Raw genomic sequence first — 22,912 nt, 5'->3', positions numbered from 1 at the left:
TCTGTGTACTTGGCTTCCCCATAGGCTTGAGTCCGAGGACCATGCAAGGCCTTGATTCTGTCCAAAACTTATAGTTTTTTTCTGTGTGTACTTGGTTTCCCCATAGGCTTGAGTCCGAGGACCATGCAAGGCCTTGGTTCTGTCCAAAATTTATAGTTTTTTCTGTGTACTTGGTTTCCCCATAGGCTTGAGTCCGAGGACCATGCAAGGCCTTGGTTTCCCCATAGGCTTGAGTCCGAGGACCATGCAAGGCCTTGGTTCTGTCCAAAACTTATAGTTTTTTCTGTGTACTTGGTTTCCTCATAGGCTTGAGTCCGAGGACCATGCAAGGCCTTGGTTCTGTCCAAAACTTTTTTGAGTAGTTTTTTGTACTTATTCGCTTTTTTCGCAGGTCAGCCCCTTGACCGTGGCGGGGAGAGTTAGCTTGAGGTCGGAAGCCCCTAGAGCTGCTCGTGCCGTTGGCACTGCAGAACGTAGCCCCTGGCCGAAATTTATGTCGGAACAGCGACTGCATGTCACCGGAGACGGGGGAAAACCCGCGAATCTCTGCTTGCTAGAGTTGACTCAAGCGCCACCTGCGCCAACGCGCAAGCCTTCCCACAGACGGCGCCAATTGTAGGGACACGATTATTTAACGGCCCAATAATGATGTTGGGCTCGCACGTGAAAGATCCCTCACAATATGATTTGTAGAGAGTGGGCTTAAAAGGCCTGCCTTTGATCACGGGGCGACGGTCCGGTCCTGACTTTGGGGAGGGAGCTCACGTAGGAGGTGGTTCGGCCTGAATGTCCGGGCCATACAACGATGTAGCCTGAGGGGTTGGACTCCTCGGACTTAGTCCGAGGAGCATCGAGTTCTTCCCCTTCCTCCCCCCCTTTTGTCTCTTGGCTTTCATTTCTTTTTATACTCGTATTTTTCCCTCTCTTTAGGGTCCACGTGTAAGCTTTACCTTCGGGGCAGAGGACTTGTCCTATCAGCCCGTACCTCAAGTGGTTGGGAGTAGACGTAAAGGTTGAATTGCTTGGTCAAGAATAGGGGCTTGTCAGGCACAGAGTTCCCCACTACAGTAGGGGCAGTCTTTTCACTTATCCTATCCGTGCATTAAGCTTATCCTTGACAATAGGTTTCCTCAGGTCCTGGGCCTTGATATATAGAGCGGGCCTGGGCCATGAATTTTCTGGCCCACAATACCATTATGCAAAATTTTCCCATGCATCACTAGAGTCGGCAACTATTCCTAGAAAAGTGAGATCAAATTACAACACATGAGAAAATCATATATTAAAGTCAATGTATATTCAAAATCCAAATTAGCTTATAAATATAGTTTAATTTTGTGTCAAGTGACCTATTTATATTACTCAGTAAGAAAGCTAAAATTACCTTCATTATTACTATTATTCAATATTTTTGTGTAGAAACACAAGTTAAAAGCTAGTTAGTATAGTGTGTACTATGTAACAACATAAGAGTAACCTTACTAAACTTGAGAAGGTCCAAAATTTATCAAAACAAAGAGCTTCTAATGCATTACCACAAATAACAACAAACAAACAAACAAATAAAAAATGGAAACATCAAGATATTCTAATTAAAATACAAGTCTCTTGCCTTAAAAATACACAAATTTAAAGAGCAAAACACTCAAATGCTAAAGAGTTGTCAATTGAAATTCTAACATAAAACAGAAATCTACTAATAAAGCTTTACAATTGAAACTCTACTTACTACACCAAGGCCAAAAGGAACATAGGGGTTCCTTAAAAGCTAAAAATAGTTTTGGCTAATGAAGTAGAATGTTTAAATGTTAGTACTAAAGTTCTTAAGGGCGCTATTCCATTTTTTTAATAAAAATAATGCATTGGCATAACTATCCATTCTTTTTTTTTTTTTTTTCTTTTAAGATACTCAATGACCACTAATTTTTAAGAGAGAGAGCGAGAGCAAAATAATAAGAAGAATAATAAAAAATTATTATTATTATTGAATTAATTAGGTTCAAGTACTAATATATAAAACGTCTTTTGACAATTTGATAGTTACAACTTACAATAGGAATGGGGAATTTAAACCTTAGCTATCTTTATAGAAAAAACCAAGAGGTGCCATTTGAGCCAAAAACTCTTTATATCTTGTTATGACATCTTTTGTCATTTCTCGCATCTAAAAAGCTTTTTACCAATTTGGTTACCAGCTGTGTAAAATAGTTTCAAAACACTTTACAATCGAAGTTTGCTAAACCCTCTAAATACTAAAATTATACAATTAAAATTATCATAAAAGCAAACAATTAAAATTATACATCCCATGTCATTACCAAAAGGACCTAAACAAAACCAAACAAAGATATAATATCATTACTGCAACTCTAGTAGTAGGAGTTTAAAAATAGGAATATGATTTGATAATAGCTTACAACATAAAACAAAGATGAATAAGTTCATAGTTTTTAATCAATCCGATTAGATGGATAAAAGTGGCAAGACGTCTGATGATGAAGCTGAACCTGATTCTAAGCATGAACTTGCTAAAACTGAAACGTCATTCCGCAGCCCCATTTCTTCATTTCTAACATATTCAAGTTCTTCAAAATTTAGTTGGGCAGTAGAAACTTTTTGAACTCCCTCTAATTCCATCATGATCTCCATCATTGTAGGTCGTTTCTTTCCATTCAAGTGCACACATCTTTTTGCAAGGTTAGCAATTACTATGACTTCATCTTTATTACAAACCTTACTTACTTGAGTATCGAGTATATCAAAGAGGCGGTTCTCTTTTAATGAATGAACAAAATATGTAGATAGATTTCGACCTTCTTGTGATCTTGTCAAAGAAACTGGTTTTTCTCCTGTTAAAAGCTCAATAAGGACCACTCCAAAACTATAAACATCACTCTTTTCTGTAAATTGGCTCGTTTGAAAATATTCTGGATCCAAATACCCAAAAGTGCCATATATTAGAGTGGTTACATGAGTTTGGTCAATGGTCACTGATCTTGAAGTGCCAAAGTCTGCTACTTTTGCTCTATATTTCTCATCAAGGAGTATGTTTGAAGATTTTATGTCTCGATGGTAAATGGGTAGTGAAGCTGCTGAGTGTAAGTATGATAGAGCTCCCGCGATTTCTGTGGCAATTCTTAAGCGCATATCCCATGTTAGCAATGGAAAATCTTCATTTTCTTCATGGAGATACTGAAAAAGTGTGCCGTTAGGAATGAATTCATAAACTAACAAAGGAACTTCTGTCTCTAGACAACATCCGAGTAGTTTAACCACATTTCTATGATTGATTTGTGAAAGAATGATAATCTCATTAGCGAATTGTTCAAGATTTCCCTCATCCACTTTGTTGCACTTCTTAATTGCCACAATTCTTGCATCAATTAACATTCCTTTATAAACTGTACCTTGTCCACCCTTACCAAGTATTCTATTTTCATTAAAACAATTAGTTGCATTTTTCAACTCTTTTGAATTGAATAATTTTGCCTTCTGAACGTTGTTTTCATTTGAAGATAATTGTTGTTGTAATAACAAACCACCATTCCTTTTGAAGAATTTTTGCTTGAGCTTGATTTTGTTTCTTTTCTTTATCACTTTGTATAACCACCAAATAATAAGGAGTAAAAACAATAGCCCAAAGCTCGGACAAATAACTGCATACATCAAACAAATAAAATAGAAATATCACATCAACCTAATTTTTATTTTTATTTTTAAGGTTAGAAACATCGGCCTAAATTTAGGCTATATAAAAATATGAGTTAAGTGTAAATAGATTTGAACATAATTACGATGATTTGAAAACATCTTTCCTGCTAAAAGTTGCCAACTTTTTTTTATTTTACATTAATTAATATGTTCTCACAATATGCACAGCCTAAATAAGTGTTACCTCCTAATTAATTTCTTTAAAAAAAAATTACTGTCAAGTACCTGATTTTTCAGGAAACAGTTCAATGGTGTAGAGCTTTTTTTTTTTTTTTTTTTTAAATGGCACAGTAAGGGACTTGTGAGATTGAGATATTTTGTCGATTATCTAACTTTTCAACATGTCCCTAGGTCAGTCCTGCCTTAAATTGATGAATTCTTATAAAATTAAATTCCAAAAACAAATTATTTGTATACTACTGCTCATCACTAAAATCAACCTATACTATTTTTCGGGACTAACCAAAATCCTTCACTCATTTATCCTTTATACTTTCTTCCAATATTTAACACCTCCCATCTTCTCCTTAATCTTTCCTTAACATGACCCATTTTTAATAGGGTTATATTAATGGATGTCATTTTTTTCTTGAAAGCTTAATGGATGTCATTAAAGTAATTGTTAATAAAATATTTTAGAAAAAATTTGATACAACTTTTATGGAAAATAGAAAAAACTATCAAAACATTAATTTTTTTTTTCCCATAAAAACTTCCCTAAAACATTTCCCTAAAAAATATCCTTAGGGCATCTGTTAATTTTTCCTTTCTTGATACACTCTTTTAAGATTCATCTGTTTCCCTGATCACCACTAATATGCTATGTTTTTTTTATATATGTTGACTATTATCAAAACAATTAATAAGTGAGATTCTTGACCCCTTTCTCGTGAACAAAGGGTGAAAAAGATGAGGTTGTCATGGATCAATTGTGGTGCAATGTGGCTACTTCATTTTGTGTGCAGTTTTAGTTGGTATGGGTGTGGTCGTGCGTTTGAGCAGTTCGGTGAACACCTGTTGTCCTCTTTTATACAATAGTAAGGTGTACAAAAAAAATTTATATAATAATTAATAGATTCAAAAATCTAAATTGAAATGAGGAATTGTACAGCTTTAAAGAGAAAATTTATTTTTTCTAGATAAATTTGTAATTTTCGTGAAAAAATATAGAAGAGTGATGAGTAATGCAATTCAACCAATAGTCTGAAACTATCAAGTTAGAGGATGTATGCCTATATCTTTTAGTGATAGATTGCCAAGAGAACAGAAATTTAAAGCTAATTGACTTTTTACGTACTTCATTTTCTACACGTGCATTTAATTTAGTAAACTAAAAGTGTATGAAATATAGTCTTTTTTTAAAATTAAAAAAAAAAAATTATTCCGTGAACCATCTCAGAAAGTAGAATCAAGTCATTCCCTGTCTGTCATGATCTTTTGAGTTAAGAAAAACCAATAAACTAGAAGTACAAATCAGTTGTACCTTCCCTCTTAAATGTCATGAATCTTGTGCCATAGGGTATAGCGCATCTTAGTAACATATCCATGATATTATTTTTTAGTCATGTTAACGGGGTTCATAGGATAATTATTAATAAATTATATTAAGAAAGTTTTAATATTATTTTCATGAGAAATATAAAAAGTTGACAATAAAATTAATTGTTTTATCATTTTTTCATAAAATATTTCTAAAAATAATTACTAAACTAATACTCTGCATTCGTTAACATTTTACAAATTTAACAGGAATAGGAACATACCTATAATGGCTAACCTCAGTGGAGAGTCTGGAGACTTTCGCTTGTTGCAATTGAAACTGCCTTCTATATTCTCACACTCTAAATAGTAGGGACATTGGTCCAAATTCTTTGATTCGCATTCATTTATATCTGATAGGAATAAGATAACAAACAAATTAATAAATTCATTAAATTTTTTTTGTGCATTTTGATGTTTACATACATATTATTCTTTGCATTCATTTATATCTAGGATGACGGACAAATTATTAAATTCATTAAAATTTTGGGCACAATTTGGTGCTCTCTCATATAGGCAACAAAGGTTTCAAGAGTACCAAGCATGTATTTTGGTAACTGTTAATTTGAACTCTATATTTCAATAGCAGTTAATTTGGTTTATGTTATTTTCAATTTACCATTAATTTTTGTTAATGAGTTGACAGTTGAAACTTGGGACCAAATTTCTGCAAGTTGAAAATATTAGGGACCAAATTGGCTACTACAAAAATGTTGTGATCAAATTGACAATAACTCCAAAATGTGTGAACCAAAATGATATTTTCTCCTTTAAAATAACATGGTATTATGTATAATTCAAAAAATTTTTAAAAGAAAATTAACCTATAAAATGGATAATCTCTATTTCAAAGATGGATCATAGTTCTTCGGCCATATCTTAAGGGACAAAGTTTGATAACAAACTTTATACATTTAAGGCTACAACTTCACTTAATATTTTTTTTATTGGATATGAATTTTAACAAATTCACCATTGAATTACATTTTTTTTCTTATATATCATCCATGCTTGCAAAATTTTCAGAAAATCAAAGATTAATAGCTATATCATCAATCAAATGATTAAATTTCAAGTTTTTTGTAATCTAAAATTATTTATAAAAAAATATGCTTATGGATTGAATACTAAATAATATATGATTGACACAAAAATTTAACATGAGTTAAAAACACAAATAATATGCAATTTAAGATTTTCAAAATATGAAGTCATATTAAGTTTTTTTTTAGTAGAAGTTGTAGCGTTAGACTGCAACCAAATTTGTAATCAAACTCTATCTATCTTTTGGCAACCACCCCAGTTGATTATCTTTTATCCCCCTTCTTAACGTAACCAACCATGATTTTATTTAATATAATTACTCTTTAGTAACCATTCCAACAAAACACCAAGCATTATTTCTCAAAAAGCAAAGTTAGTAATACACAGAAAATAGCTGTTACCAAAAAAAAAAATAGATGTTAGACTTTTTTAATGGTCCATGAGTTAGGCAAGTTATTATGTGGGGGTAAAATGGATGGACTATTAAAAAAAAGGGTAAAATATTATTTTTGTCTTTAAATTTTATCAAAAATTTGTTTTTCATTCCTAAACTTTAAAAAAAAAAAAATTTCATTCTTATACTTTGTAAATAGTTTTTCCAATAGTTTTGGAACAAAAATAGGTATAAAAAAAAAATTTAATAGTTTAGGGATAAAAAAATAAAAAATAAATCTTTTTTAAAGTTTAAGGACAAAAATAAAATATTTTCAATAGTTTAGAAATGAAAGAAGAACTTTTCTATAGTTTAGAGATAAAAAATGATCTTTTTAAAATTTAGGAACCAAAATAATATTTTATCAAAAAAAAAACAAGTTTTAGAAGAAAAAACAAAGAAATATAAAACTGGTTTTACTTACCTTTACATCCCCTGGGAAGATAAGGATTTCCTTGGTATCCGTAAGCACATTCGCAAGTAAAGCTGTCGAAGTCCATGTCCTCGTCTGAGAAAGAACAACTGACATCGCTTAGGTTCTTGTGGGATTCAAACATGTCTCGTGAGTTTTTGGTCCGCTTTGATATCGCCCATTCCAGCACTACGGGAACGGTTTCCCAGTATTGCACAGAAGAGGGATCTGGTTTGTTTGACTTTAACCAATTTTGGTCCATTAGGAAAGCATACTTGCACTCTTCTTCCTGTCTTACTTTTGATTCACTGATACTTCTGAATTCTACATGAAATTCTTGCTGGTTTATAGGGAAATATTCTGACTGGCAGCAGTTGAAACCGGAGCATCTAGTTCCTTCGACAATATTGCCTTTATTGCAATGCGATTTGCACCCAAAAACCACAGGACCAAGTCCGGTTATTGTTGCAAAGTTGTCACAGCCAACAGAAATGAATGTGTTATAATCGAAGGAGAAGTTAAAGGGACTTCCTGAAATGTTCAAAGCTTCACCACTTCCCGAGCTCGAACAACCGTTCGAATATATGATTGGCATTTGGACCTGAACCGTAGGATAAGAATTATAGGCACCGCTACTAATATTGATTTGCAGCACCTCCTTGTCAATACTAGTTAAGAAGGCTTTAACAGAGCTGCCAGTTCCATTGCAAACAACTTCGAACATCTTGTCCATGTAGCAATGAGGTCCGATTCCAAACGGGTATGGAATTTCAAGATTTCCACAACTACTATAACATGCTGCTGCTGCTTCTGCTTCTGCTAATTCATATGTCAGCAGAACTAAAATAGTAATTCGCATTACAAATTGCACAGCCATTTTCATTTTTGGGTGTCTAAGATGGTGTTTGGATTGGAAGTATCTCAAAACTCAAAACACATAACTCAAAAACATCACTCATTTCTCAAAACTCTATCTCACTCAAAACCCAAAACTGAAAATTTTTGTTTGGCTCCAATATCTCAAAACCGTGCCCCACATCTCAGTACTCAATTTTTTCACTTTTCGGTGGAGCCCACAGCCTGCAGGGGTCAGAAGTTTGGTTTCCTATCGCGCATGTCCTCTTCTCTTTCCTTTCACCCAAAACACTATTTTGTCTTCCTATCTCCACAGACACACACACACCGAATGTAAGAGAAAGGTTTGTGGTTTTTTCTTTTCCATTTCCTTCTCTATACTTCTGCCTCCATATCCTGAAGGCCCATCACCTGCAAACAGCATTACTGAAATATCAACATTTTCACAAATGTCACCAAAACTATTTTATAAACTCATCAAATACATAAATAAAGAGACCTTAATTGCTTTAATAGTGATATCTTCACATACACATTGGATATATATATCAAATACATAAATGTCACCAAAACTATTTTATAAACTCATCAAATACATAAATAAAGAGGCCTTAATTGCTTTAATAGTGATATCTTCACATACACATTGGATATATATATCAAATACATAAATAACCTGTGCATTATCAACAATGCTTTGACATAAATAACTAATCAAATACATAAATATCAACATTCTGACATAACCTGTACGTTATCAACAATGCTTTGACATAACCTGTGCATTGTAAACAATCTAATTTGTTTACATATCCAGGAAACAATATATATATATATATATATATACCAAAAAAAAAAAAAACATACATTTCTTGTAATTAATAAACTATAGTTTAATCAAGGAAACAATATGTATCATTTCTTGCCTGAATCCAGATCTGCTACCAGGCAGCCTTATTTTTCTTTAATCAAATAAACTATAGTTTAATCAAGTAAATGGCAAACATGTTATATTTAATTTAAACACCATGTTATGGAGTAATGCATAGAAACTAATCAAAGTTATTTGTCGTTAATAATCCCAGGTTGTAATTAATACATTCTATCCGGTTCTGAGCTTCAATCAAATTTTCTTTAGAAATATTTTAAGTGGTGGTCTAAACCAACTAGACCCTTATTGGTTCTTCGTAGAAGTAGTCTCCACCACTGTCTACTCTCAAAACTACAAAATCTTGCAACTTCAGGAAACAATTTCCACAAAAACCAATTGCTGTGTATGATAACCTTGGTCAGATTTACGCTAGGAAGTAAACATGACACTTATGCTAAAAACTACAAAAGCAGACAATCTACGAGAGAGAATAAAAATCATTTCCTTACTAAGATAACTTTCTGAAATCTGTGAGGCTACAAAGTGTAACAAATATGTATCATTCAATATTACATGCTCAGGTATTTTCTCAGTTGGATAACTTTTAAAATTGCCGCATAACAAATCCAGAGGATGCAACCTCAAGTTTTATAGAATTACAAAACAAAGTTACAAAATAAAAGTGATGGCTCAATCTGATCCAAGAGAAAGAATAAACCCAGTTGTACACTTTGCTATTAGAAAGAAAGCAGCCACTCTTGTCAAGAAGAAATGACCATAGATATTGAATTTATAATAAAGCACACACAGAGTCCCTTCAAGTGATTATAAGGGAGTGCTTCAAAATAGGAAATTTCTGATAAACCATCAATATGAAGAAAAGAAGGGAGACAGAAGTAACGAAATAATTATTAAAAACTCAGCACACCCAATGGCAAACAAAATCACAAAAAGATGGGATTTTTAGCATAAACCAGTGCTGACCCATACAATAACCCATAACATATACACGAATTAAAGTTTCTCAATCCACATTTCATCACAGACAAAGTCGATTATTTTACAAAACCCATCAATGTTTAGAGAAATTGAAAAAAACATTGAAATACAAACAAAATCAAAACAGAACACCTGAACAAAAACTTTGAAATACAAACATTGAAATTTAGAGGAACACAAAACAGAGCTAGGTGGGTTTACGGAGGGAGAGAGAGAAAATGTGGTCACCTGGACAGAGGTCGGAGCTGATGAACTGACTGATGTCGGCGCAGGTGAGAGATGACGATGTTGGTGGTGCTAGGTCTTTGCTTGGATGGGTTCTTCTCTCAACCGTGCCCCACGCGTGAGATTATGATATGAACAACACCACTGGAGTTTGATATAAAGGCTGGGTCTCAGAAAAAGTCAAGGAAGTGATTTTATGTTGGTTCAGAGAGGTGGGTGAGATGAGTGTAAAAGTCAAGGAAGTGATTTTATGTTGGTTCAGAGAGGTGGGTGAGATGAGTGTGAATGGGGAGGTTGGGTTATGAGTAATGTCATCTGAAGGAAGAGAGCAAAAGCCGAGGGAAAAAGGTTGTATGGGAACAATGTGATCACCAATTGTCATTATGCAGCGCCTTAATTTTTTTGACTCTCTTTTACCTTTCATATTGAGCTCCTAGACAAGTTTGTCCATGTGACACCCTGAGAGTTAAGAGAGCAGAGTGCCTGACGAGTCTCCCATTAGGAGAAAGAAATATTACCAGTCTGTAGTAAACGCCAATGGTTTTATTTCAAGGATTCTGACACTCTGCTGTAGAACAAGAAGATAGCAATAATTTGTATGACGTTGGGAAGGTGAGGTGAGCACTTCTGTTTGGCTGAGCTGTAGGTTCACGTTAATGACTATGAGATTGAGGGATTGAGATCCCGTGCAATACCTAGGGTATTGCACGGGGTGCAATAGCTGTAATATCAGCCTTTGATTTAATCCAACGGTTGTAAAGAGTTGCCACGTCATCGATCCGTGTCTCACCAATTTTTTACTCCACTTTCTCGCCCTTTCACTCCCTTTCACTTCCTTTCTCTTTCAGTTTCACTAACTTTCAAAATTTTGCTCTCTTCTACCAAACCTTGCTGTACGTGGGACACCAGCATCGATTCTCCATGACCATGGCTACAACTGGAAGCCTCCAAGGCTCACACGAACACCACTGGCAGTGCTTGCTGGCCTGACCTTCTCCTCTCTTTAGGTCTCTGTTTTTTCGCTCTCTCAAGTCCAGCCGTGGCCAAGCTTCTTGGTTGCACCGCGACACCACCATTTCTGGTAATGCTTCTCACCATATATACCACCATTGGTTTAAATATAACAATAATTCATTTTCATCATTCGGGTTTGGCAGTAACTCAATGTTCTAGTTTATTTTAATGTTGATTTTAGAAATACACAAAAGATGTTTGTGAAAATGTTTGATAGAAACTTTGAAGTAATGTTAAGCTCACTGATGATAAAAATAATTAGGGTTTTTGTCAATTTCTGTTGTTTTGGTATATGGGTTTTTTTTCCCCTCTTGTTTGCTCACCGATTTTGGGTAAAAGGGATGAGATTTACTCTTCTAATAATGTGACTTCATTTATGCATACTTGCTGGATATGTGCGCTTTAGTCTGGTCAAATATTGCATGATAGGCTCTTACTTGTTACTTATGGATCAATGTCCCCTGGTATTTTTATAGTACCTTTTATATTCTCTACTTAGAAAAACATGATTATGTATAAACCATGGCGGTGCTTTTGTCTTGCTGCTGAAATTGTAGTGTTCAACCGTGGCTTCTGGTCATTTCTTAAGGTGTATTCTTCTTTATACACATCTACATGGCGATTAGTTCATAATCAAAGACAATCAAGTTTATTTTCTTTTATAGAGTTCTATTATCTTTTATTGGTTTTTTTTCTGTCTGAATTCCCCTTTTATTAGCTAGTATTTTTTTGTTGGCACAAATATTTTGTCTTTACATTCTTGTATTTGGGTTTCCTTTAGTTGCAGAGAAAATTTATAGATGACTAGCACCTTATGCATGGTCAAATGTTAGACACTCTTTTACCTCTCAAGGATTCATTAGCTCATAAAAATTATTCAATGTTCATGTGTTTGAGATTTTGTCTATTTCTTCTGTATTGTGCAAAAGTGAGAGCAACAAGAACATTTTACTAATACCTCTGTCTTGTTATTGTTTCCTTTGTTTTCTTAATAATTTTTTCTGTTATTGATGTTTCATCTTTATATTGTACTAGGGGAAAGGAATTAGAGAAAACAATCAATGCTTTGGATTTTAGACTTTTCATGACTGCATAGCCTAGGAAATGAAAAAACTTCTTTCAGTTAGCTTATTGCTACATATATGACCATTTTTTTCTCTTGAACATGGAGTAGCACAGGTCAAAGAGTTTCTAGATAATTTGTGCAAAATGCACCCACAAAGAGATGGAAATCAAAATTTTGGTTTTTGTGTTAAAGGATTATCCAATGATTAAAATGAAGTTGTTGGCCACATTGTGATTTTTGTTTCCCTAGATTCTTACATATACACATGAACAACATGCTTGTTGAAATTCCATTTTGAGTACATGGGTGGAAGTAAAAGGGGCTCTCTGTCAAGAGTAGAACAACTAATCTCTTTAAGAATTGGAAATATTAATGCTAGCAGAACCTATGGAGGGCTGGGGGAAGTTGTAATTCCAAGATATGTTAAATATATGTAAAAGTTGAAAATAAATAAATAAATAATGCTTTTAAATTGGAACACTGAGTGCCAAAGAGGTTATATAGGCTTCTTTAAATTTAAAAGGTTTACTTTGCTTAATTTTATGCATGTGATGTGTGGCTTAGTTATAAACTTATAATTTCATTTGTAGAAGAACTTGATCAAGAAGCTTACAAGACCTTCTTCTTCTTCTTTTCTTTTGTGGGATTTATGTATTATGAATATATGATGATGGGAAGATTTGTTTCTTGTTAAAGTGTATATTTCAACAAAACTATTGTTATATGGCCTTGTGGTCAAAGATGATGGGAAGATTTGTTTCTTGTCTACTCTCTTGAATTAAATTTTGATTGTAAAATTGGCCAAGCATCCTTTGAAGACTCTTGATATGTGTTCCTTGTTTTTAAAAGAATAAGAGTCATGTAAGCACTTTGATATAATTTGTGTTTTTGAGTTATTATCAATTTTAGTACTTGTTCAGTTGCTCCAAGCAAATTCATGCACAAAAAACAATTCCATTTAGTCTAGTTAAAAATTCGAAATGCATTAAGAAAGCGTATAACATAAACAAAATTGTATACATTACATATATTTGTCAACACAAAATCAACTTAGCAGCACAAAATCAACTACAACATGAAGATGCAACAAATTGCTCAGTTATTCAATTCCGTAGCAACAACAAAAAGCAAAAACACAACACCAGCTACCCAGAACAAGTCCATTTCGTACTTCTCAAGATATATGATGATAAATACAAGATGTCCTCATTATTGTTGACAAAGCTGTATATGGAGATAAATACAAGATGGCCAGCAAAGGCTAAATTTTTTTCTTGTTAACAAGAATCAAACCACAACACTTCTCTAATTGTATTAACTGCAGTTTGTAACCCCAAGAGAGAAAGCCTCTTATACAAATTAAATTTGCCATAACACTCCACTTATTCAGGAGTTGATATGCCAAAGTTGGTTTCCAAATTGTTTTGAGGAGTCTTCTGTTGCACGCACACCTCACCAAGCAAAAAACAAAAAACAATAGTCGGCTAGATCCTATAGAGATACATGTAGCTTTAAACCAATGGACATTCATGCTTCCAAATCATCAGGATTAGCATTCACAACAACTACCCTCCCAAGTACGGAATGAGATCCAATGAATGGTATCTACATGAAAATAAAGTTTATGAGAAAAAATTAAGATATTCAGGCTAACAGTTTAAGTAAACTAACAAGTAATAACAAGCAATAAGCTAACTGAAAGAAGTTTTTATTTCATTTCCTAGGCTATGCAGTCATGAAAAGTCTAAAATCCAAAGCATTGATTGTTTTCTCTAATTCCTTTCCCCTAGTACAATATAAAGATGAAACATCAATAACAGAAAAAATTATTAAGAAAACAAAGGAAACAATAACAAGACAGAGGTATTAGTAAAATGTTCTTGTTGCTCTCACTTTTGCACAATACAGAAGAAATAGACAAAATCTCAAACACATGAACATTGAATAATTTTTATGAGCTAATGAATCCTTGAGAGGTAAAAGAGTGTCTAACATTTGACCATGCATAAGGTGCTAGTCATCTATAAATTTTCTCTGCAACTAAAGGAAACCCAAATACAAGAATGTAAAGACAAAATATTTGTGCCAACAAAAAAATACTAGCTAATAAAAGGGGAATTCAGACAGAAAAAAAACCAATAAAAGATAATAGAACTCTATAAAAGAAAATAAACTTGATTGTCTTTGATTATGAACTAATCGCCATGTAGATGTGTATAAAGAAGAATACACCTTAAGAAATGACCAGAAGCCACGGTTGAACACTACAATTTCAGCAGCAAGACAAAAGCACCGCCATGGTTTATACATAATCATGTTTTTCTAAGTAGAGAATATAAAAGGTACTATAAAAATACCAGGGGACATTGATCCATAAGTAACAAGTAAGAGCCTATCATGCAATATTTGACCAGACTAAAGCGCACATATCCAGCAAGTATGCATAAATGAAGTCACATTATTAGAAGAGTAAATCTCATCCCTTTTACCCAAAATCGGTGAGCAAACAAGAGGGGAAAAAAAACCCATATACCAAAACAACAGAAATTGACAAAAACCCTAATTATTTTTATCATCAGTGAGCTTAACATTACTTCAAAGTTTCTATCAAACATTTTCACAAACATCTTTTGTGTATTTCTAAAATCAACATTAAAATAAACTAGAACATTGAGTTACTGCCAAACCCGAATGATGAAAATGAATTATTGTTATATTTAAACCAATGGTGGTATATATGGTGAGAAGCATTACCAGAAATGGTGGTGTCGCGGTGCAACCAAGAAGCTTGGCCACGACTGGACTTGAGAGAGCGAAAAAACAGAGACCTAAAGAGAGGAGAAGGTCAGGCCAGCAAGCACTGCCGGTGGTGGTTGTGTGAGCCTTGGAGGCTTCCAGTTGTAGCCATGGTCATGGAGAATCGACGCTGGTGTCCCATGTACAGCAAGATTTGGTGGAAGAGAGCAAAATTTTGAAAGTTTGTGAATCTGAAAGAGAAAGGGCGAGAAAGTGGAGTAAAAAATTGGTGAGGCACGGATCAATGACGTGGCAACTCTTTACAACTATTGGATTAAATCAAAAGGCTGATATAATAGCTATTGCACCCCCTGCAATACCCTAGGTATTGCACGGGATCTCAATCCGAGATTGAGCGTGATGCACAAGTAATAAGGTCTGATCTTTTTTATTCTTTTGCTGTCGTCCCACACATTTGAAGTTTTTCTATTATTTCTGTCAAACTTTCCAGTTTTCACACTCTCAGTCATTTTCTTACTAAAAATTTGTCGGTTCATATAATAATAAATTGTTATTTATAGTTTCTCGATGATATAAAGAGTTACTCGTAGTAAAAATTCATAAAATTTTGAAGTGGTGAAATGTTTTAGTTATAATTTTACAATATATAGGAAAAAATAGATTAATAATTGTATCAAATTATCTAAGCTTTCAAAATTTGTTTTGTGAAAATACTTTCAAAGAATGCTTATTTTATTTTTAAAATATAAAATCTGTAATTATGTAATTTCTTTGTCTCTTAATATTTTATTTCAAATATTAAGAGGCAAAGAAATTATGTAATTTTTTGCATTACTAGACTTTTCATTTTTACTCTTTTGCTCTCGGCCACATATTTGATTTGAATGTGAATCATGTGATTTAACTAAATGACATTTTTCTATTATTTTCCTTTAAACCTCCTCAATTTTTAAAGTAGTCCCTACCCATTAATATGTAATAAGTAATCAATTTTGTAATATTTTCATTACTTTTTTAATTTATTAGAGATAATAAAAATATTACAAATTTGATTACAAACAAATAATGACAACTATATAAAAATAAAAATGTTATATAAACATAACAAAATAAAATAGTCACATCTACCCACATTGATAACATATAATGACAAATGATAATGAATTATCTTGTAATAATTTTGAAATATGAAAACTTGTTGAATGAAATTGTAAAGCTTAATGTAATTACATTTTTTTTTTTTTGTGTTAACAACTCAATATATTTAAATTATCTTTTTATTAAATTTTGTTTAATTAAAATTTCTTAATGATCATCTTAAAAAAATTTATAGAGCTACCACTAAATAAAGTGGATGGAGTTAATGATGTGTGAAGATAGATAAACAACTAAAATATCATGAAATTTTAATATTTTAATAAAATAGACAATATAATAAATAATGGTTATATAAAAATAAAAAAAAAAAGTAGATTCTTATCTAAAATAAAAATAAATTTTTGGACAAGGTAATACAAATGTTCTTAGCGATAAATCCATATTTATTCATTTTTAAATAAAATAATAAAATCTAATAAATACATTATTATACATGCAGGTACATCCACATGAGAAGACAAAAAGAAGGATTTCATTCACCCCACAATTGATGAATTGAATGAAGCTAGGAAGTAAGGGTGTATTATTTCAAAGATTCTCTGACTATAGAATCCAATCCACAAAGATAGCAATAATTTGCAAAACGGCATTTCTTGTTTGGCTGAGCTGCTTTTTTTAATCAGTCATCAATGAGATTGAGCGTGATGCACAAGCAATCAGGTCTCTTTTGCTCTCATCGCCCGCATATTTCTCTCCATATCTTGAAAAAAAAAAAAAGACACGCTTAACACCAATTTTCAAAAACCAAAACACTTTTGTGACAGGAAATGACATAGCTCATTCATTGAGCTCTTGAGTCTTTGACAAAACCGTGAGCTGGACTTCTTTGGTAAAGGAGGTTAAGTAATATTGTTTATATTTTTTGAAATATATGTAGATGAAAATGTATGTAATGTTATTTAAAAACAAAAAATATGTTATTTAACTACTTTACCAAACATGGCCCAAAGTTCTGGTTTTTTCATAAGAAATCTTTTATTGTTTAGTGACCAAATTGTTGGTGAAAATAGCTAAATACCACGTTTTGACAAATTTTGTAGCAAACTAATACTGTTTCGGAAATATTTAGCAATCTATCATTTTTTTAGTACTTGAATTTCTCAAAATCGAGTTCTAAATAGTACTCGAGTTCAATCAACTCAAGTTCCTAGAGAGTCCCCACCGTGGCACTGCTGACTTGGAATTTGCGCAATTAAAAAAAATAATGTAGTACTTGAGCTTGCTAAACTTGAGTTCTATGCAACATAATACTCAAGCGTACCAAACTCGAGTTCTTTGTAAATAAAATGTTGTTTATTTTTCTTCTACAATACTGGAGCTTACCAAGCTCGAGTTTCTTGTAATATGGAACTCAAGTTTGGTAAGCTCGAGTTCCATATTACAATCATTAAATCTCTAACCCAGAAAAAATCATTAAACCTCTAATCTAGAAAAATCATCAAACCCCGAAACCTCTAACCCAGAAAAATCATCAAACCCACATGAAAAAACCAAACCTAGAAATTTAAAACAAATCAACACCCACAGGGAAAAACAAACCCAGGTCAAAGAGAGAGTGATCTGATTGGTTCTTTTCCCCACCCTCTTAGTAGCCAAACACCAAAATAAATAAATAAAAAATCATCTCCTTCAATTTCGTAACCCTTTACCAGACCTGATCTATGACCCACATGCCTCGACCTGGCAACGGAGCTCCGATGCGGTGACTCTGGTCTCGTGCAATGGAGGCGATGCACATGCCAATCTACTCCAAGTGCTACGACATGCACGACGACATAAAGAGAGTCCCCAAAGAATTCATGAACTCGATCAAGAAGAACAAGGTGGGTTTCTAGGTTGATCAAAGAAAGAGTGTTGATTTATTTGGCCATGAGTGTCTGGGTTTGGAGCTTGGTGTCTTTTGCCATGGGTCTCTCGGTTTGGAGCAGAGGGTTTGGAGTGGAGCAAATCAAAGAGAGAAACGAAGAGTGAGAGAATTCAAGGGGAAGAGAGAGATATTTGGGTTAGGTTTTTGACTTTGGTTTTTTTTTTTTTATAATAAGTTTTTTTATTTAATAAAGTATTAGGTTGATTTTTTTTCCCTTTTTTTGTCTAAAAATTGGAAATTTTAATTTTTGTGATGTAATACTGGTTGACTAAGAAAATTTTAGAAAATTGTTATAAATTTTTTTTATCAAATTTAAAAATTGATAAAGCTTTTTCGTTTTTAATTTTTTCAGTTTAAATTAAAATCAAGAAATTAAAATTTTTTGTTTTTATTTTTTTATAAATTTATATGCTGGTGTGGCATTTTAAATTCTGACATGGCACTTAAAAAATGCCTAATCAAAATTTTTAATATTATTTTATTAGCCACGTTAGCATTTACTGTGCAAATAGTGCATTCCGTTTGCCACCTCAAATTTTTCTATTACTAGGTTGATAATAGGGACCAAAATAAAAAATATTTTCTGAAATCAAGGACTAACCTAGGAGCAAAATTAATTTAGGAACCAAATCGAGAATCGGCTCAAAATGTAGGGACCAAAAATGCATTTACGCCTTAATTAAATTAGGGGTAATTTTGGAAGTAAAAAATGTAACAACTAAATTTCTCAATCATCTTCACAATTGATGAGAAACCTAATAGGTACTCCCCTAGGTCTTCACTAATTAAGTAATTAACCTACTTTTTCTTTTATGGAAATTAACCTTCCTGCCTCTCCAAAATTGGTTCTTGGTTTAGAACAATCATCGATATTAAATTTAGGCTATTATTTGTTAAACACATATTACCATACACACCTTTTTTTGAACTAAAATTGTGAATCGTGCCTTCAACTCATGATTTCAATTCAAAAAAATAATGTTTGTAATAGATAACAGGCATGTGTAATAGGTTTAGTCCTTAACTTTAACCCAATTGCTACACCAAAAGTTCCATTCAACAAAGATCTCATTCTTCCTTTTTTTCTTTTGTATGTGAATGCAATATTGACCAAACACTTGCTTGTTTTGCCATTTCCATCAACCTCTACCAAATCTCGAATGCATACTTCCCTCAAATTAATTAGATAAATTTTATTAAGCAAATTAACAACTTAGGTTAGTTGCTGGTGAACTTTTCTAAGTTAGCATATCACTTCCACCTTAATTATATTAGAAAAGAGAATGTCTCAAATTGTCAAAGTTATGGTCTGGTTGTTAGAATAGGATCTCTGTATTTTCATTGAGAATGGAAAATGAACTTAATGTTTAAGATTTCATTTTATAGGTTTGATGGTGTACAGACGTCATTTAAAATTTTAAATGATGTGACACTAAAAATACCTTTAAATTTATGATATTTAATTTAAAATATGAAATAGATTCATTTGAAACGTATACCTAATAGTTTGGCTCATTTATTAAGAAATGTGATACTTTAAGCTAGTGAAGATTTTCTTTTAAGTAAGTTTTATATCACTACAAAATTTCACAATTTGTTGAGGTGTCAAATTGTGATTAGTACAATATCACTTTCATATATAACTATATATCTTCAACATTCATTTTATTGTAAACTAATCATAACATGTCATTTCAACAATCGTGAAATGTATTGTGTCAGCAGACTTATTGTTTAGTTTAATTCTTAATGAATCTCATCTTTTGATATTTTTTATCTTCTTCGAACTTCAAAAAGTACTTTCGCGAAGTGGCTGGAGGGGATTAGAAACACGATAACAATATCATTGGTCCAATTGGTAAAACAATTTAATTTAAATTGGCACTAAGAAGGTATTAGATTTTGTGAAAAAAATGATAATTATAATTTTAATATATGCTTGTGCAACTTGTGAACTATTTGACGGCCCTTAAAACAATCATTTTATATATCTAGGGTTAGGAGAAAAGAAAACCCAAAGACACATTCACAGATCTCAAGAAAATCATATCAGAATTCTGAAATTCTTAAACCTCGACAGATAGGAGGTATCGAGCAGCTGTCGATCACACGGGCTGAATAGCTTTCTTAAACCTCGACACATGCTAGCTGTCGAGCATTAGTAATTCTGCACTTTCAGCTTGTTTTCTTGGACAGACTTGAAGGCTTCAACCCTTGATCTTGAAACATGATTTCTTGAAGTATTTAAACACATCATAAATCTACCCAAATACAAGTAAAGTGCGTTTTGTCAAAAAATTAGCCAATTACATAAAATCATGTCATATGTTCTTAACATGTGAAACACATATGTCCTAACACGATTCATGCAACTCAGTGACAACTATTGGTTTTCATCAAAGTCAAGCACTAACGGATCAATATTTATTATTAGTGTCTTTCTACTGACAGTTTTAAATTATTTTGTGAAAAGTATTGTAACTCTAAACTTATTGAAAAAAAATCCATCATTAAGGTTTGAATTACAATCTTTAGGGATGGAAGGACCACATTATGGTGTTTGCAAAGTTTGTGGATGAAATTGACAAAATCCAAATTTTCTGGTATCAAAATGACATTGAACAAATTACCCAATAATATCTACAACATCCCCCAAATTCCTTTTTTTTTTGGTTTTAGAGAAACAAACACACACAGGGGAGAGAGAAAGAGGTTCTAACACAAAAGCACACCACAACTCCACTCAAAATTACTGGAAAATGAGTAATATTTTAAGAACTATTTTCTATAAAACTATTAAATTTTCTTATGTTTGGTAGCAACTTTAAATGAGTCGAAAAACAATCTCTTACCTTCATTTATTTAGTTTATTGTGAAATAGAGTTGTTTTCTAAAAAAAAATTACTGGAAAACAATCTTTAAATATAAGTCATACTTTTTCTATTGACCAAAGATATTTTTTTTAACTCATTTTTTTTTTATGCTACCAAATACCAGAAAACACAAAAATCTATTATTACGCAAAGTTTTCCATCTAAACAAAGAGGTTAAAGAGTTTTACTTTTTTTTACTTGTGTATAATTAAAGGTTTTTTTCTTTACTTTAACCTTTTAACATATAGAAAGAATTTGATTTTCATATTTTTAAAAGGTAGTACAATTCAAACTTTAGGCCAAATTTATTTTCCATCCTATCTCCCATGATTTGAGGAGACGTGAGGCTTTATCAGTTATCACTTTCCTATACTACGTCCAATCGCATTAAGTCTTATCAATAAGTTCTTTGTATTCATCAGGGAAAAAAAAAATCAAGTTCTTTGTTTTTTCTTTCATACAGTACAGTGTACAGCCACTACTGCATGCATTCCAAACCCAACTGATTATATTTCCACGTTTTTTATACTAAGATTCGAAGTCGGTGACATCCTACCAACCTCATCGATGAGGCTTTTTTTTATTTTTTGAGTTTAGTATCGAAAATTTTCATTTATAACCAAATTTTCTATGACACTTCTTATATATAGTTCACACATCATAAAGGTTATAGAGTTATCAATTCACGATATATATAGTTGATATACAATACATGGTATAATTCAATTAAAAAAATAGTATAGAAATTATGTTCATAGGCTTACAATTTTGACAAGAAAGCACCTGGCCATTAAGATAGGAACATGTATTTTATTTTATTTTTTTTTAATAAAAGGAACATGGGGTAGTTTTGGTTATGTACATGGGCGTAGGGGGAAGTTTATTTGTGTGTGATAAACATTGGGCAAGAATTTTGTATCTATTTACTATCTAGTGAAGAGTTATTATATATACCGTAGGTTTTCTGTTTTTAATTTTTGTCTATTTATAGTTTTTTTTTTTTGAGGGGGGTCTATTTATAGTTTTAACCTCATTTCTTACGTCTTAAGAACAAGAATAAGTTAATTAAATTAGAGATATTTTTGGAAGTAAAAAAGGTAACAACTAAATTTCCCAATTCTCTTAATATATAGAGATGATAATGTCTTTGCAACTAGCTAACACTTGAACAAATTCCAAAATCAACTGATGAGAAACCTAATAGGTACTGCCCTAGGTCTTCACTAATTAAGTAATTAACTTACTTTTTCTTTAATGGAAATTAACCTTCCTGCATTTGCAAAATTGGTTCCTGGTTTAGAACAATCTTCAATATTAAATTAAGGGTATTATTTGTTACTCACATATTACCATACACACATTTTTTTGAATTGAAATTGTGAATCATACTTTCAACTCAGGATTTCAGTTCCAAAAAAAAAAAAAAAAGTGTGTAACAATTAACATGGGTGTATGTCATTGGTTATATCCTTGAGTTTAACCCAATTGCTACGCCAAAAGTTCCATTCAACAAAGATCTCATTCTTCCTTTTATTTCTTCTGTATGTGAATGCAATATTGATCAAAAACTTGCTTGTTTTGCCACTTCCATCAACCTCTACCAAATCTCGAATACATACTTTCCCCAAATTAATTAGATAAATTTTATTAAGCAAATTAGGTCATGTTTGGTAATGATGTTTAAACAACGAAAACTATTATTTAAACACTACAACACGTATTTTTACACACTTTTTCACTCATACATATTTCCACAAAACTTAAATAACATTACTAGAAATCTCTTACCAAACGGCCCCTAACAACATCGGTTAGTTGTTGGTGAACTTTTCTAAGTTAGCGTATCACTTCCCCCTTAATTATATTAGAAAAGGGAATGTCTCAATTGTCAAAGTCATGGTCTGGTTGTTAGAATAGGATCTCTTTATTTTCATTGAAAATGGAAAATGAGGTTAATGTTTAAGATTTCATTTTATAGTGATTTGTTTCAAAAAAAGATTTCATATTTTAGATTTTATGGTGTATAGATGTCATTTCAAATTTTAAATGAAGTAGTAGTGAATATGCTTTTAAATTTATAATATT

At 32.2% G+C, this 22,912-nt stretch overlaps 1 protein-coding gene and 1 long non-coding RNA gene across 2 annotated transcripts; both read right to left on the bottom strand.

The window, feature by feature from the left end:
- Positions 1-2,328: 2,328 nt before the first annotated feature.
- Positions 2,329-10,447, bottom strand: LOC126691852 (wall-associated receptor kinase-like 10). Its single transcript, XM_050387090.1, has 4 exons — positions 10,096-10,447; positions 7,155-8,408; positions 5,475-5,603; positions 2,329-3,656 (listed from the first exon to the last, which is right to left on the bottom strand). The coding sequence occupies exons 2-4, from the start codon at positions 8,023-8,025 to the stop codon at positions 2,464-2,466; spliced, it is 2,193 nt and encodes a 730-aa protein (XP_050243047.1). The 5' UTR covers positions 8,026-8,408; positions 10,096-10,447; the 3' UTR covers positions 2,329-2,463.
- A 2,794-nt stretch (positions 10,448-13,241) lies between these two features.
- LOC126691854 (uncharacterized) lies at positions 13,242-15,168 on the bottom strand. Its single transcript, XR_007644851.1, has 2 exons — positions 14,927-15,168; positions 13,242-13,777 (listed from the first exon to the last, which is right to left on the bottom strand). It is a non-coding gene; the product is annotated as an uncharacterized LOC126691854 (long non-coding RNA).
- Between the last annotated feature and the right edge of the window lie 7,744 nt (positions 15,169-22,912).

The sequence above is a fragment of the Quercus robur genome, chromosome 7 (assembly GCF_932294415.1).
Source record: "Quercus robur chromosome 7, dhQueRobu3.1, whole genome shotgun sequence".
NCBI classification, from domain to species: domain Eukaryota; kingdom Viridiplantae; phylum Streptophyta; class Magnoliopsida; order Fagales; family Fagaceae; genus Quercus; species Quercus robur.
The sequence above is the reverse complement of the archived record's forward strand: the minus strand, read 5'-3'. Positions and strand labels throughout refer to the sequence as shown.

What these genes read in the sequence shown, in the direction of transcription:
- LOC126691852 (XM_050387090.1), bottom strand. Translation starts at nt 8,025, where the DNA reads ATGAAAATGGCTGTGCAATTTGTAATGCGAATTACTATTTTAGTTCTG. An exon ending in TCTTCCCAGGGGATGTAAAG is followed by an intron (nt 5,604 to 7,154) that starts GTAAGTAAAACC and finishes TATTCCTATCAG; the next exon opens with ATATAAATGAATGCGAATCA. An exon ending in ACTGAGGTTAGCCATTATAG is followed by an intron (nt 3,657 to 5,474) that starts GTATGTTCCTAT and finishes TGATGTATGCAG; the next exon opens with TTATTTGTCCGAGCTTTGGG.